The sequence below is a fragment of the Gasterosteus aculeatus genome, chromosome 1 (assembly GCF_964276395.1).
Source record: "Gasterosteus aculeatus chromosome 1, fGasAcu3.hap1.1, whole genome shotgun sequence".
Classification (NCBI taxonomy): domain Eukaryota; kingdom Metazoa; phylum Chordata; class Actinopteri; order Perciformes; family Gasterosteidae; genus Gasterosteus; species Gasterosteus aculeatus.
The window spans coordinates 17,843,496-17,858,166 of NC_135688.1; the positions used below are offsets into that span (position 1 = coordinate 17,843,496).

At 47.3% G+C, this 14,671-nt stretch overlaps 2 protein-coding genes across 3 annotated transcripts; one reads left to right on the plus strand and one right to left on the minus strand.

Moving 5' to 3' along the window:
* Nucleotides 1–7,064, plus strand: spred3 (sprouty related EVH1 domain containing 3). 2 transcript variants are annotated; one of them, XM_040177591.2, is made up of 6 exons: nt 1–329; nt 2,038–2,203; nt 2,368–2,536; nt 2,624–2,685; nt 2,813–2,971; nt 3,438–7,064. In XM_040177591.2, the coding sequence occupies exons 1-6, from the start codon at nt 319–321 to the stop codon at nt 4,437–4,439; spliced, it is 1,569 nt and encodes a 522-aa protein (XP_040033525.1). In that variant the 5' UTR covers nt 1–318; the 3' UTR covers nt 4,440–7,064. The 2 variants fall into 2 exon arrangements, with proteins under 2 accessions (XP_040033525.1, XP_040033533.1); XM_040177599.2 differs by lacking the exons at nt 1–329; nt 2,038–2,203; nt 2,368–2,536; nt 2,624–2,685 and having other exon boundaries at nt 2,792–2,971.
* Nucleotides 7,065–7,296: 232 nt separating this feature from the next.
* On the minus strand, nt 7,297–14,322 carry dhx34 (DEAH (Asp-Glu-Ala-His) box polypeptide 34). The gene is made up of 16 exons (XM_040177582.2): nt 13,305–14,322; nt 12,325–12,636; nt 11,829–12,083; nt 11,624–11,726; nt 11,166–11,383; nt 10,901–11,075; nt 10,532–10,725; nt 10,329–10,430; nt 9,918–10,181; nt 9,609–9,782; nt 9,412–9,517; nt 9,013–9,119; nt 8,502–8,768; nt 8,096–8,281; nt 7,673–7,817; nt 7,297–7,577 (listed from the first exon to the last, which is right to left on the minus strand). The coding sequence occupies exons 1-16, from the start codon at nt 13,995–13,997 to the stop codon at nt 7,435–7,437; spliced, it is 3,444 nt and encodes a 1,147-aa protein (XP_040033516.2). The 5' UTR covers nt 13,998–14,322; the 3' UTR covers nt 7,297–7,434.
* Between the last annotated feature and the right edge of the window lie 349 nt (nt 14,323–14,671).

A 14,671-nucleotide genomic window follows, 5' to 3' on the forward strand; every position in this document is an offset into this window, starting at 1 on the left:
GAGAGAGAGAGGGGGGGGGGGGGGGGGGGGGGGGGGGGGGTGGGGGGGAGGGAGAGGGAGGATGCTGCCAGCGGAAAATGGCTGCTGCAACCTCAAGCCTATCCTGATACACCGAAACGACATCAAGGTGGCGAGAGAGGGCGAGAGGAAGGGAGAGAGGAAAAGAGAGAAAGATTAGGAAAATGAGAGCAGATAGAGAGAGAATGTGAGTGAGGCTGTGAGTGTTTCCTGAAAGGAGGATAAAGAGAGAGAGAGAGGGAGAGGGAGAGAGAGGAGACCCTGGGGTGGGCTGCTGCAAGCGGCGGGCAACACCGAGCCATGGAGGGCGAGTAAGTCCTTACATTTTCATTTTCAACATTGCACATATATATTCAGCAATCCGCCAAAACGGATAGAAAGAACGCCACCGCCATCAATGTCACACCAATCCAGCATCACGCAATGTTATCAAAATCGTTGCTCTTCTTTAGCGGGCTGCCGAAAATAAAAACAGCATTACGTAGTCTTGGATCCACAGCATACACCCCGTTTCCGACACATGCACGACAATATGTGATACATGTTTGCCCACCTACGTGTGGACGTGTGCGTTTAAACGCCGGGCGCACATTCTAAACGCTATTTCTGATAACAATAACAACATATTAGGAACAACAAAAACAAGCTATGCAACAATTCAGAACTAAATGCGTGGTCACGGGTTAGTTAGAACAGTCACGAAATAAGTCAATGTGTAAAATGTATGGAGAGGGGGGGACAAAAAGCGGAATATGGCGAGTTTGGGGCCAGCATCTCGTCATTCAAGAAATGGCTACAGTGCGACGGGGGAGGGATGAAGGCGCTGTGATTTTTATCAACGTGTCTCGGGGTTTCATTATGATTTTTTAAAGCCAAACTTTATGAATGAAATGTGATTTTTTTCTCTCGCTCGCTCGCTCTCCCTCATCCTCACCCCTCCTCTCCTCCTTCCCTTTTCTAATCCCCACCCCCCCAGCTCTCCCCCCATCTCCCGTTTCCATCCTCTCACCCACTCGTTCCCCCTTTTTCTTCCCCTTTTCCCACGCGATTGCTTTGTATTTAGGCCTTATACATATTTCCGACGAAACGCCTAGCGCGCGCGGCGCGCTGTCGAAGCCCGTCTCGCGCCGCCCCATTCACAAAAAAACACTATAACAAAAAAAATATCGGGGTGTGTTAATGATTTGCGTGCAGCCGGGGCGTCTGGGGAAAACAATTGCAAATCCTAAACAATTCATTGTGGTTTTAAATGAAGCAAAAGACGCTTCGGTGGACGCATTGCATGCACACATCGAACTGCGGTGCTGAATTGTTCAGCCGGTTGGCGAAGGCAAAGCTTCCTTTTGCAAGAATGCCGGGGCCTCTGATGGCGAATGGGTGCGTTCATTGATACATCTATCTGGGAAACACTCATTCTTCCTCCCTCCTCCTATTTGTGCATCTCTCTGCTCTTCAATGCTGGCTCTCCTTCTATCCACAGACGGATGCGTTTGCTCAATATGGGCCTGCTGTTTTTTATTCTCAGTGCATGTAGCCATAGTCAGACCACAATGAAATAGTCAGAATTACACTCCTTAAGTTCAGACATGCATTAATCATGCCAAACAACCATAAACAAATATTTCTTGATTTTTCTTACCGTCATCGCATGCTAATTCAAATCATATTTCCCTTAGTCACTTGATAGTGGATCTGTAAATACTGCCCTGGATGTAAGACTACTGTATGAAAGGCTTTAGAGCTGTCACACGTTAGAACACCAATACCCACTGTCAATTCTGGCTTTTATTAGCGAATATTGAAATTCGCAGTTGCCTCGCACTGTCACAAATTAGTACTGCATTTTTGTATTGTGTATACTTCATCACTTTTTTCAACTGAATAAATGAATGAATGAATGAATGTGCGTCTTCAGTGCATGTCTGCGTGCATTTGGGTGTGTTTGTGTGTACAGTACAGCCTATGTTGCATTGTTTAATCAGCCTGGGCCTCTGCTCACTCTCTTGGCTTCCCTGGCAGTGTGCGTGTTCGTGCAGTGGTGATGACACGTGACGACTCCAGTGGCGGTTGGGTGCCCCTTGGAGGTGGCGGCCTCAGTCATGTGGTGATATGTAAAGGGCGGAGTCATGAAGGCAGGGGGCGGAGAGAATACATCATACGCGGAGAACGGCTGCGAGACCGAGCAGTGAGTGTGTGCGTGTGTTACGGCTGTCTTTGGCGCCACGTTGCTCCTCAACGCCGCCTGGAGACTGTAGATTCTGTAATGTGGGGCCACGATTTGAGGAAAGGATACAACTTGGTTGGTGAACTAACGTCTTATGCTGCTGCGATTGTCCTTTGTGTCTTTAGCCGGTGTTGGAGTGCGCAGTGCAAAGGGGGCTAGTGTACAATAAGGTGAACCCCATCTTCCATCACTGGCGAGTAGAAGATCGAAAGTTTGGCCTTACGTTCCAGAGCCCCGCCGACGCCATCTCTTTTGAGAAAGGGCTGAAACTTGTTTTAGACAAGCTCGACAGAGGTAGATATACACGAGTCACACATGAGAACTTTCACTAGTTGAGTTGCAATTGGAAAAGCCCAAATCCTCTCTTATGTTGTTATCAAGGCTCTGAATCCCCCTCGTCCTCCACACCAGAAGAAGCCGACACGGAGGATGATGGACAAGCTGTGAGTATCCAAGCAGTTTGTTGTTTGGGCATTTCTTCTCTGGAAGTGGCTCATTTACTCTCCCACTTGGGGCCAATGCAGTTCTTGGTGTTTCTTGACTTGTGGGATGACACGTAGCCTCTGCCAGTCTCATACAGGAAGTGAGTCGTCATCCAACAGCAGAAAGGAGATGCTTCCCAAACCCATCACCATAGTGACAAGCGAGTCTTCGTCTACATGCTTCGTACGGTCAGAGGAATTTAGTTTTGGATCCAGCCGTGCCGTCACAACCCAGACGCCTGCTCAGGTAAAACACCTGCCGCTCCGAGTCCACCATCGGTACTTTGTTGTGATGATAAGGTGATCAAAGGAACAGACGCATGTTACATTTCTCAGTTAGTGTTCCATTTACACACTTATGAGCTCAAAGAAATACTACTAAGAAAGGGGTGGGAACATAATTGGGTCTTTGGGGATCCCTGCAAAATCAGGGATACCTAAAATGTAGACGTTCAGAGCAATGAGATGGGAGGTTGATATTTTCCTCTTGTCTCCACCTCACCGTAAGTCCACCCTAAACTTTTATTTCTTCTACATGACATAATGTTCACATTTAAACATCTCTCTACCACCCCATAGATTAAAATCCTTTAGAAATTGTGTTTTCTTTGTCATTTCAGATTCAATATCTGCTAGCGATGAAACCTCCTGCAACGGCCTCCACAGAGCACACTGTTCCTGACTAACTCTGTAATTCTACACCCTCCCCACAGATCCACACCAGGCCAGGACAGCACTCGCAAATGACGGCTGTGTTGAATCCGCCAGCGCCCCCGCCCCCACCTCCTGCTCCACCCAGTCCTCCTGTGGGTCAACGAGCCTCGTCTCCCCTTTCCCCCCTCTCCCCTACCATTTCCCTGCTGGAGGAAGGGGACCTACGCAGTGTAGATCCTTGCAAAGACCTGTGGGGCTCTCGAGGTTATGAGGACTATCGTCGGGCGGGGGCCACCAGGACTATGGTTGGGGGGCTGACCGGGGGTGTAGTTGTCAGCGGTGGAGGGAGTCTGCAGGACAAGTCAGAGCTGTGCGTGGTTCGCTTTGAGAAGGACCTGGCGGGAGTGGGGACGGCGGGCTGCGATGTGACCGTGAGCCTGGACAGCAAAGCTTCCCGGAGACTGTCCTCGTCCTCGCCCACATGCGTGTCCATGCCCAACGCGGTTTCAGGCTCGTCCTCAGCTGCCGGCTCTCCCCCAGAGACGTGCAAAGGATCCCCCTCTCCCTGCTGCATCCACACCTCGCTGGCTACTCCCCGGTCGCGGACTCGTAAGCGAGGAGGAGGGGCCGGCAGCGGCGGGGGAGACCCGGGGGTGCTCTCCCCCGACGACGACAGCCCATGTCCTCAGGCTTCATCGTCATGCTCGTCGCGCTGCGTGTACTGCCGCTCGGTTTTCAGCGCTTCGGAGAACGGGCGGGGTCGCTGCAGAGACGCCCCTGACCCGGCCCTGCACTGTCTGCGCCAGTGGACCTGCGTGTGGTGTGCAGAGAGCCTCCTCTACCACTGCATGTCGGACTCTGAGGGGGAGTTCTGGGAGCCTTGCTCGTGCGACGACTCGTTGGGGGGCCACCCGCACCCCCTTTGCTGTGCCCGCTGGTTGGCCCTCCTGGCCCTTTCGCTCTTTGTGCCCTGCATGTGCTGCTACCTGCCTTTGCACGCCTGCCTGCGGTGCGGGGAGAGGTGTGGCTGCTGCGGGGGGAAGCACAAGGCGGTCCGATGAGGCCGGGCTAGGGGATGCGAGTGGTTCCCTGAATCAGCTAAGGTCTGGCTGTTGAGAGGGCGGAGCATCCGAAGGCTCTCGGTAGACCCAGAACTCCGACGTGGCCCTCCGAAGCCCCGCGGCCTTCCACTGCATTCCGCTCGTTCTCTTTTCAACCTGGGGCCTTTCTCACTGGCCCTCGCCTGCTGATGGTGCACTAGAATCAGACCAGGCTCTATGGGATTCAACTGAAGCCTTCACAGTGGATTTGAGGGTTGGCTGATCTAGAATTGGCGGTCATAGACTTTGATACAGTAAGAGAGTGGCAGAGGCAACATGTGTGAACACTGTTTAAAATGTCTTGGGCGGGCAGATGTTTATATATGCGATTGTTAGAATTTTAATTGGTATAATTTATTAAATATAAAACATATTGACACAATCCCCCAAAGGCACACACTATCACATAATACGAAAATGAAATTGTGGGGAAGTTATTTGTTTCATGTTGGCCTGTTTATCAGTCAGACCCTTTACCTCTAATTTTACCTCAGATGTTACTCGACCCCCGTTAAGAAAGCAAATGGAGGAAGGAGAGAGAGAGCTTTGGGGAGAGGGAGCACGAACGAGTGCAGACAGCACGAGCATCCGAGACTATTCTGGTTTTCGGTTGAAGTAGTAGACAATAGTTGAAGGAAGGTTATCAAATGCAAAGAGACAATTCATATTATGGGAAGTTGCAACGACAACCACAAAGACTTAAAAGTCATAAAGTGATTCATTATGGTCCCTTTTTAACCAAACACAGGTTCATTTTGTTTTCTAAAAAGAAGAAAAGTAAATAAGGAATGTGTGTAGAACATTAAACACCATCAGTTTACACATATCTTCTCATCTTTCATGTATTTTCAATATTGATAGTAGAAAACATCCCATTTCATCACTGTAATTGTTGAACCATTCAAGGTGCTTACAACTGAGGCCTCTGAGCGAGTCTATTCTACCTAACGTACACAAAAAATGTGCATTTCTAACCCCAAAGAAAAACCAAACAGGATCCCATGCTTACCGATCTGCCGATGTGTTTAGGCCTTTGGATGAGACGCCGCCAAAAAATGAAGTGCAATGAACATTGTATTAAAAGAGTATTTTTGTACCAGTCGCTCAAGTTAGAAAAAAACATGTTCAAAAATGTTTGGAACTAAATACTGTAGTGTGTTACTGTGTCCACTATGAAGCAGAAATGATACACAGGAACACAGACTTGTCATTCGGCAGCCGCACATGTGTGACATTTACACTTACAGTCTGTTGACCCCGAGATGAAGAAAATAGATATTGACTTGAAAAAGACAAATGGCGATAGGTCTTTGTTTGGGCCCAGTGGCAGATGTGTTTGCTCAATGTTGCTTTAAGCTTATTTAAAGTTCCTGCTGCCTCTTCGATGCCATCGATGAGGTGGTGCGAAAAAGTATTGTACTGCACTTGAGGTGCTTAGGAAGCAAAATAGTGAGTGAGGAAGGTTTTTTGTAAGTTTATAGTTGGGCTTTAAGACAAATTCCCCCGGATTTAGTATAGCCTCCCCACACCAGTAAAATAATTCACGGTGTACATATTCCAGAAAAGAGAGACTGGAGACACCAGTTGCTCCACAGAAAATTGCTTCTTGACGAAAATGCAATGCATACTCAATATTCATAAAATCACAATTTATGTTGACAGAAGGAGGCTTTAATATCAAATACTGTTACTATAAAATGCTTAAACAAACTTTTAAAAACAAATATTTTCAAAATACCTCATGAAATGCATTGAACATCAAAGATGGATGACATGCCAGCAGTGTAGAGAATCTGCAACCCATTATATTTTGATTATAGAGACTACTTACAGTAGGCTCTGTATGAGGAAGTCACCCAGTAAACGTTGAATTAGGGCAGAATAAACCTTTCAGAAGCTTCACCAGATTATTTATATTTTAGGTCAGCCACGGTTTTGTCATCCAAAGTGACTTAAAGTGAGTGAGCAGGCAGTAAGCAGGGTTCAGAGTCGTGAACACGACCCTTGACCTGGAGACTGCCACCACCAGATCCTCATTTAACCGGCTGTCCCACACACACACACAAACAAAACCACACACACACGGTCCCCACAAATCTGCACTGCATAGAACTGAACACAGACACACACGTTCACTCGATGGTGCAGATATACAGGACTAGTAAAGCCATTGCACACAGTTTGCTACTTCTGGTTCAGAATTGGTGTTAGGGTACAGTACTGACAGTCATGTGGTCACGATTGCAGGCCCCATTCTTACATCTTAATAAATGTGCCTTTTGATTTGAGTAATCAATAACTTATGATTTTGAAGTAACTCTGTGTTAAGTACTATTTACTTTTTTGGGTTGGGTTGATTTCTGCCAATGTGCATATTTTCAAATGTACGTATTTATTAGTTTCAAAGTAATTAATGAGATATTACCTGTTTATTTATTTATTGAGATATTTATTCTGATTCTTTATTTTTTTGAGACAGGTTTTTATTCGTGCTGTCTTACTTCTGACTTTGTGCCAATGTGCTGCTTTGAGGTGTTACATATCGTGGGTTTGTATCATTATTAAACCCTCATTCTATATTTTAAATCATTGTCTTCTCCTCTCTCGCGTGTGCATGTTTACTGGGCCTTTTCCATCACACAGGAGGAAAGTTGTGACGTATAATTATTCAACAACGCTGGAAGGAATTTGAGAAAAAAAAGGAAATTGCTCTCTTGCTTCCAGCCTTTGAATAAGTTGACATTTTTTGCAATCGTTATCTACTTAAAGAATATAACTATAAAGGGCTACAAAAAAAGACATCCAGTGACCATTAGAGTAAAGTAATAGCACTTTATTAAAATCCCTCTAGTATAAATGAGAAGAAAAACAGTGACACAAATACAAAAAAGTTCTATGAACTGAAATCTTTCATCAGTCACGGGTTGCGTATAGCTGTTGTTCTTTAGGACGTCGGCTACTTGGCAGAATACATGTGCTGCCTTTTGTGTTTGAGGATCTCCGTGGACGTGAGGGTCAGGTCTTCGTCACAAACGTCACAGTGATAAACTCTGGTGAGACTGGACATTGAGGAGGAAACTGCCTTTCCACCTTCTGCCTCTGAAAACGCAAAGCCATAATTAGCCTCACATTTCATTATCCATCTCATATGAACCGATCCATCGAAAAGAATATTAACATAAGAAATTGCGGACCTTCTTCTGGCTGCCGCTCTTCTCCGGCTGGCCTGCAGGAGGCCTCGTGCTGCATGCGTTCCAGAGGAGTCAGAGGCATGTAGAGGTCACAGTTGGGACAGCTCCAGAAAGTGCGTAAACACTCACTGTAGAGATCCCTGGAGTCCTGCAAATTATAAAGTGGAAAACACAAAGATCAAAAACAAAAAGTTGGCAGATGTCGACATCAGTTTGTATCAACTAAAATGTCTTTAACAAGAGAGGCTGATCTGTTTGCCCTGCATTCTGATATCAACAACAAGCTCTGCTGCTGTCCAGGAGTCCAGGGTCATGTCACCTGACATGGAACTATTTAGCTAGAAGCTGTAACGTTTAAAAAAAAATCTTTTTCTAACTATTTAGAGACGGTTTGACTAGATTTTTTACTGTTTCAGACAGACTTACAGCCAGACAGTTGTAGTTGAAGAAGCTGGTGACACGCAGGCCTCCTTTAATGGGGTGCGGCTTGGCCTCGACTCCTGGAAACAGCGGGTTCACATCGGTGGCTTCGTGGTGATCAGACTGAGGTTGAGGGCCGATGTACAGGTTCTGGGTCTGGAAGGCCGTGAGTCGCCGTAGGCTGTAAGTTACCTGGGAAGGAAGGTAAGAGGTATATTATAAGGAGTGCAGTATGTTAAATGAGAAGTTAAATGACGATCTGAGTCACTGAGAAAGTCAAATTGAACTATATTGACACATACAAGAGTTCACACGGTCTTATTAGCATCAAGAATACGTGTATAATCTTCTATTAAGGTCGGTTTTTGAGGAGCATCACACGGGCAACAACAGTTCAGGGCTGCATCACTACCTCCGTGTAGAGGAGGAAGCGGACCAGGCCTTCGCTCAGCTTCTCCAAGACTTTACGGGACACCCCCTGGACCTCAGGTCCCCCCATTGTGCTCTGTCCCAGCTGGACCAACAGGAGGCGCTCCCACTCAGCTCGGAGCGTTAGAGCTGTGGAGAAGACTTTCATGGCCTCCTCCGGCTCCCTCAGCTCCACCTCCAGCCAGCCATCCACCACCAGACGTGTGCAGTCAGCGTTGCTGTCCACAGAGTTCGCTACCAGCAGCAGAGCCTAGTGAGCACGCAGACATTTACTGCTACTTCATGATGCACCAGAGCAGGGAATCATGATACAAGAACAATATGTTGCTCAATACACTGGTCTTTGTCGTACATCGAGCTTCACATGATACATGATGTACAACTATGTCAGTAAGTAATCCGTGATCTGTGTCTAAATCGGATTATAAAATGAAATACAGAATTTTATCAGAGCGAAATCCAAGACAATAGAAAAAAACACATCTGATACTCACTTGCAGTGCTGGAACCCGCACGCAGTTGGACAAATATGGCTTGTTGGTCTCCAACAGAGTGACGAAGGCAAGCAGCTGGTGTCTGCTGCTGTCCCGTCTATCAGGTCCTGCAGGTGGGAAACAAAGACAAAGAGGGAGAAGCAAAACAGACAAGATGAGGGACGTGTCCGATAAGAAGAGTGGAAGGAGGAGACTTCAGCGGTGGATCAGGAGGCCAGGGAATAGATTTTGCAACAACTTGCAAAACTCCATTACAGTAGTTTGACTGCAAACACATAAGACAACTGCTGATCTTCTAGTGCAGAACAAGCAGTTGGAAAAGTTTTGGCTTTCATGGTTTCGAATATACCGAATAATCTACACGTGGTGCTCTTGAAAGAAGTTGTCAGAGAGGTTCACCCATTTCTCCGCTGTCATCCTCGGGCACTTGTAACACCTCTGGGTCGCTGGCAAACACACTAGTTGGGTGGATCACTACTCCTTGCTTATTCCTCGTGTGAAACACCTATACATACATCACAAAGGGAAAGGGGATCAATACAACACTATAGAAACAGCTGTTTATTGGATCAACATGGATGATTTAGAGGGCTGACCTGGTCCGAGTCCTTGCGGGTGGAGTTGTGTTCATCAGGCAGTGCCAGCTGAGGGTAGAGGCCACGGCAAAGCAGCAGCTTGAGCAGAGCCTGCTGGCGTGAGGACATGTCCTGACTGACGCTGGCCGCATTCTGCAGCTCTGACACGTTGTGACGCAACTTGAACTTCACATCCTGTTGAGGCCAAACAGCACCACAGAGAGACCACGGATCAGTGTTACTGTGCCACAAAATAGCACAAAGGAAAGTAGAGGGTTTAATGTGGGTGTTGAGGTACAGTGTGTTTTGTAGCAACCTTTCCCGCGTTACCTGTATGTCCAAGTCCTGCCCCGTTCCCGCCTTGTCCTTCTTGCCTTTGCCGGCTTCCTCTGTGTCTGAACCTGAGGAGAACTCTCCGTCCTGGCCCTCGTCCATCCTCAGGACTTTACGTTTGCCACTCTCCTGCTGCTCGTGATCTCTCTTCAGCTGATGCAGCTTCCTCCTCTCTGTTAGCCTCTGCCTGCGCTGCCCGCGGTCACCACCAGAGGGAGTGCTGCTCTCCGATTCCAGCAGGCCGTGGCTCCTCAGCAGTTCCTGTCAACCAGAGAGGGAGCTCATATGGTAAAAGAGTGTTCAAACTTCAGAACATTAAAAAGTGAGATATATATATATATATATATATATATATATATATATATATATATATATATATATTACGTTAACTACTGTGCAGTTGCCTACCTTGAACTGTCTGCGTAGGTTGACCATTTCGTACAGACGCTGCTCCTCCAGGCCTCTCCTTCTGCACCACTTTCTTGAGCCACCACCTCTCTCTCCCTTCACCTGTTCGTGAACGGTGTTAAGCCCAATATAGACCATCTGGTATCAAATCTGACACTGTTCATTTCAAATAGCCAATGTCGAAAAATGTTTTCATCCCTGACCTCCACCCAGGCATTGAAGGTGTTGAGCAGGGTGAAGGGGTCCCCGTGGTTGCTTTGCAGGGGCTGGCGTGCGGTGCCACAGTCTGGGTTGTGCTGCGCGCTGCGCAGGAAAGGCGACTGAACACTAAGGGCTGCTGCTACGGTCAACACGGGATCCACCAGCTTAAACAAGGAGCCCAGCACCAGCATCTTCCCTGAATGAACACACGCAAAAACACACATAAACATAAACATTTGTAGATTTATTTACACGACCCCTTAAGGATAAGCAGTGTGGAAGATGACTGACTGAAACAAAGCTGGAAATTATGCAATTTAACCTTTACAAAACAACTGATGACTGTGTGTGTTCGGTGAAGGGGATCTTACCTATGACCACGTCCACAGGCAGTTGTGCCAGCAAACTCCCGATAGAGGTCAGTTCACCTCGACTGTCCAGTGCTCCCTGCTCTTTGAGATAAGTAACAGCAGTCTGGATACTAGCGGCTGGAGGGGGATCGATGAACACAAAAGAAAGCGGATCTCCAAGACACATGCTCTTCATCTGCAGGAACAAGACAGGTTGAATGAAGCTAAAATGCAACTAACGTTAAAAGTATGAAAAACAATCCAGCTTTCTGTGGGATATTGTTACCTGAAGAATGAGTGAGTCCAGGGCCACTCTGTGGATTTCAGGCACCGGATACGGTGCAAAGTTATCGTAATCGGACTCTGCGTACAGACGGTAACAGACTCCTGGACCTGTGCGACCGGCTCGACCTTTCCTCTGCTCAGAGCTGGCTCGACTGATCCAGAACTCCTGCAGGCGCTGCATCTTGGCCTTTGGATCAAAACTCATCTCTTTTACTTTCCCTGTAAAAGAATGAATGACATAACGACCCATTTGTGTTGGTGTTATTCTAACATTACTATTTAAATTCTCACTTAAAAAGTTAGATAACATTCACACCCCCAAATTCTGCATTTCAGATTTTCTTTCTTTGGATCTTTTGGGACAAATATTGTCTGCACAACATTTGGTTCATTCAGAGGGACCCATTGGGAGGTGTAGATAATTAAAATAAATATTTTCTCCAAATAATGGTACCATACCCGAGTCCACGACAAAGCGTACTCCATCTATTGTAACTGAAGTCTCAGCAATATTGGTAGAGATGATGCACTTTCTAACTGCAGGAGGAGCAATGTCAAACACCTGAAGAACAACAAGATGACAGAGAGAATTAGAGCTAGTAATCCACGTTCAACACATTCAAAAATTGCATATGCACCCCCAACCAAACAAAGCCGAGTGTACCTTATCCTGCTGGGCCAGGGAGAGGGTGCTGTGGAGCGGCAGGACGATCCAGCGGCGCGTGTGTGTGGCGTAGACCTGACAGGCCTCTTGGATGGCGGAAATCTCGGCCACACCGCTGAGGAAGAGGAGCAGGTCGCCGCGCTCCTCTGGAGGGTAGCGCTGATCGATGCCCTGCAGGATGCGCAGGTACGGTCTGGGATCCAGTTTCTCCGAGCGCGACGGCTGCTCCTCAGTCGGAATGGGCTGGTATATCACCTTAGTGAAGGAACCGCACAGTTTTATTAAATAAATCTGATCTAAATTTAACCACAATATTACCAAAACCAGAAAACACTGAAATATTCAGCTTGGTACTTCATTTCCCAAGTGAATGCTTGGACTACAAAGAATATATTCAAACTAAAATACTGGATGTTTTGAACCCGTTTTGTCTTTGCGTCCATTACTCATGGCATATGTCTTTGACTGTGCCTACAGCAAGGCCCGGCCTGCTTACCTGTATAGGAAACAGCCTGCCTGGTACCTGCAGCACAGGAGCACTATTGAAATAGTCAGAGAAAAGCTTGATGTTGATGGTGGCTGACATGAGGATGAGACGCAGATCTGAGTGCTCAGACAGCAGGGAGCGCAGGACCCCGAGAAGGAAGTCACAGTGGAGGTGCCTCTCGTGGACCTCGTCCACGATCAGCACCTGGTACTGAGACAGCGATTTGTCCTGCTGGATCTGTCGGAGCAGCAGCCCCTCAGTGAGGAACAACAGTTTGGTGGCCGGGGTCCGGGTGGTCTCAAAGCGGATCTGGTAACCCACCTGCAGAGCATTAATACACGTTGTAAGCTTATTCTGATATTTACATTAGGAGTTTACTATCGAGTTACTGCTGGAGACACAGTAGGAGACGATATATGACCAAAACCACAAATAACCATTTTCCATTACTTTATATTATGTTGTCTAATTGTATTTTACGAGTTGTAGCCCTCCACACATTATTCAAAGGGATACCTCCACATTCCTCCCGGCCTTTACGGTGTTGTAAAAGTACTGTCATTAGTCAGTATTTAGAGTGGCCCATTTTAGAAGCAGATGTATTTTATTATTGGATTATAACTGATGCATTACGGTATCACTTTTATGTTACGGCTGGTAAAGCTGCAACTTGTTTTAACTACCCAATACATTGCTGGGTAACTTTGGATTTTGCTGGGATCAATTAAGTCATATTAACCGATAATAATGGACCATGTTGTTATAATATTATTATTACTATTTTATTTTTGCACTATTGATCTGAATCCCCAAAGTAACCTCAAAGGAACTATAACTACATATTTTAGTAGCAGACAATTTTTAGTAGGACAGTGAAATAAAAGTACTTCGAATAACTTTAACGACGTCCCTCCGATGCGGCCATGTGTGGGATGAATGTCCGTAGAAAGGTGAGGACCCGCTCAGTCTACCGTCAGAACGTGACCCACCTTTGATCCGTACTGGTTGAGACTCTCCAAGCTGACCCTCTTCGCGAGGGAGATGCAGGCGATGCGCCGCGGCTGCGTGCAGGCGATGTGAGCGAAGCCCGCGGAGAGGAGATACTGCGGCACTTGGGTGGATTTGCCGCAGCCCGTGTCCCCCGCCACCACCACCACGGGGTGCCGTCGCACCGTGTCCACGATCCGGTCCCGGTACTGGAAGATGGGGAGGTTCTTCTGATCCCGGCGGAGCTTGGCCAGCTTTCCGAAACTCTGCCTCTGGCTGAAGTCCAGGAAGTGCAGCAGCGCCAGGCGGCAGTCGGAGACCTCCTGGCTGCCCGGGCCGGAGGACCTCTGCCGGCCGCGCTGCTCGGACTTCCCGAGGCGCTCCTCCACGTCCCCGGTAACCACGGATACGTTAATGCGGTAACGAGCATCGTACTCTCTCGGGAGGCCGAGGTCCACCTTGGCCGTGCCGGGCTTTCTCCAGTCTCCTCCGCCCCCCTGGTCCCCGGGCCCCGACATGTCCTTCTTGGTTTTGAACCGTTGGAAGCGGTCAAAAAAGGACCAGAACTCCCGGTGCTCCGGGGCTCCGGCCTGGATGTAGTCATGTCGGCGGAAAAAGATCTCGTCCAGCTGGGCTCGGCATTGCGGACTGTCCCAGTCCCAACTGCGGCTGTCTCTCCTCCGGTCCGAGTCCATGTTTAGCGTAGAATACGTTATTCGCGACCAATGAATGAAGTCGACATGTTGAAGGCTTTGCCTTCACATCTGAATCGGATGACGGACCGGACTAAGTTATAAACTACATCTTGTTCCAGCTGCGTTTTGAACCGATAAAATGAACCGAAGATCACAAATCATGGTAGAAACTGCTGCGCAAACCGGGGGACCAATAATACGGTGGGACCGTTTCCGTTCCGTCCTTAGCCACGTCCCGGCAGGCTTCAGACTCACGTAGTCTTTGTTCCGGAGTTGAACAAATTTAAATTAAACTAATCCTGTTGTCCAGAATTATTGAGCTAGCGTTGCTCTCTTAGAATTATATGATTTACGGGTAACGTAGTTGATTGCATTAACAGTTCGCGAAGAATCGAATCCAATCAGTTTGGATTGCTTCAAAATGTAACATTGAACGGTCTTTTTTTCAAAGACACCATTCGGAGGTTAATGGACACACATCAAAAGGCCAATTTAAAAACAAAATATAATTTGGATCTGGACCAACATAAGCACTCTGACAGCCCATCATTCCTCTATTCTGCCGTAATGTCCATCACATGTGGTTTAATCTACTTCTAATCTCTCCTCAGTTTACATTATTTTCACAATGAATAAAGACATGCTAGAAAGTGGTTCATGCAGCTCCATTGACT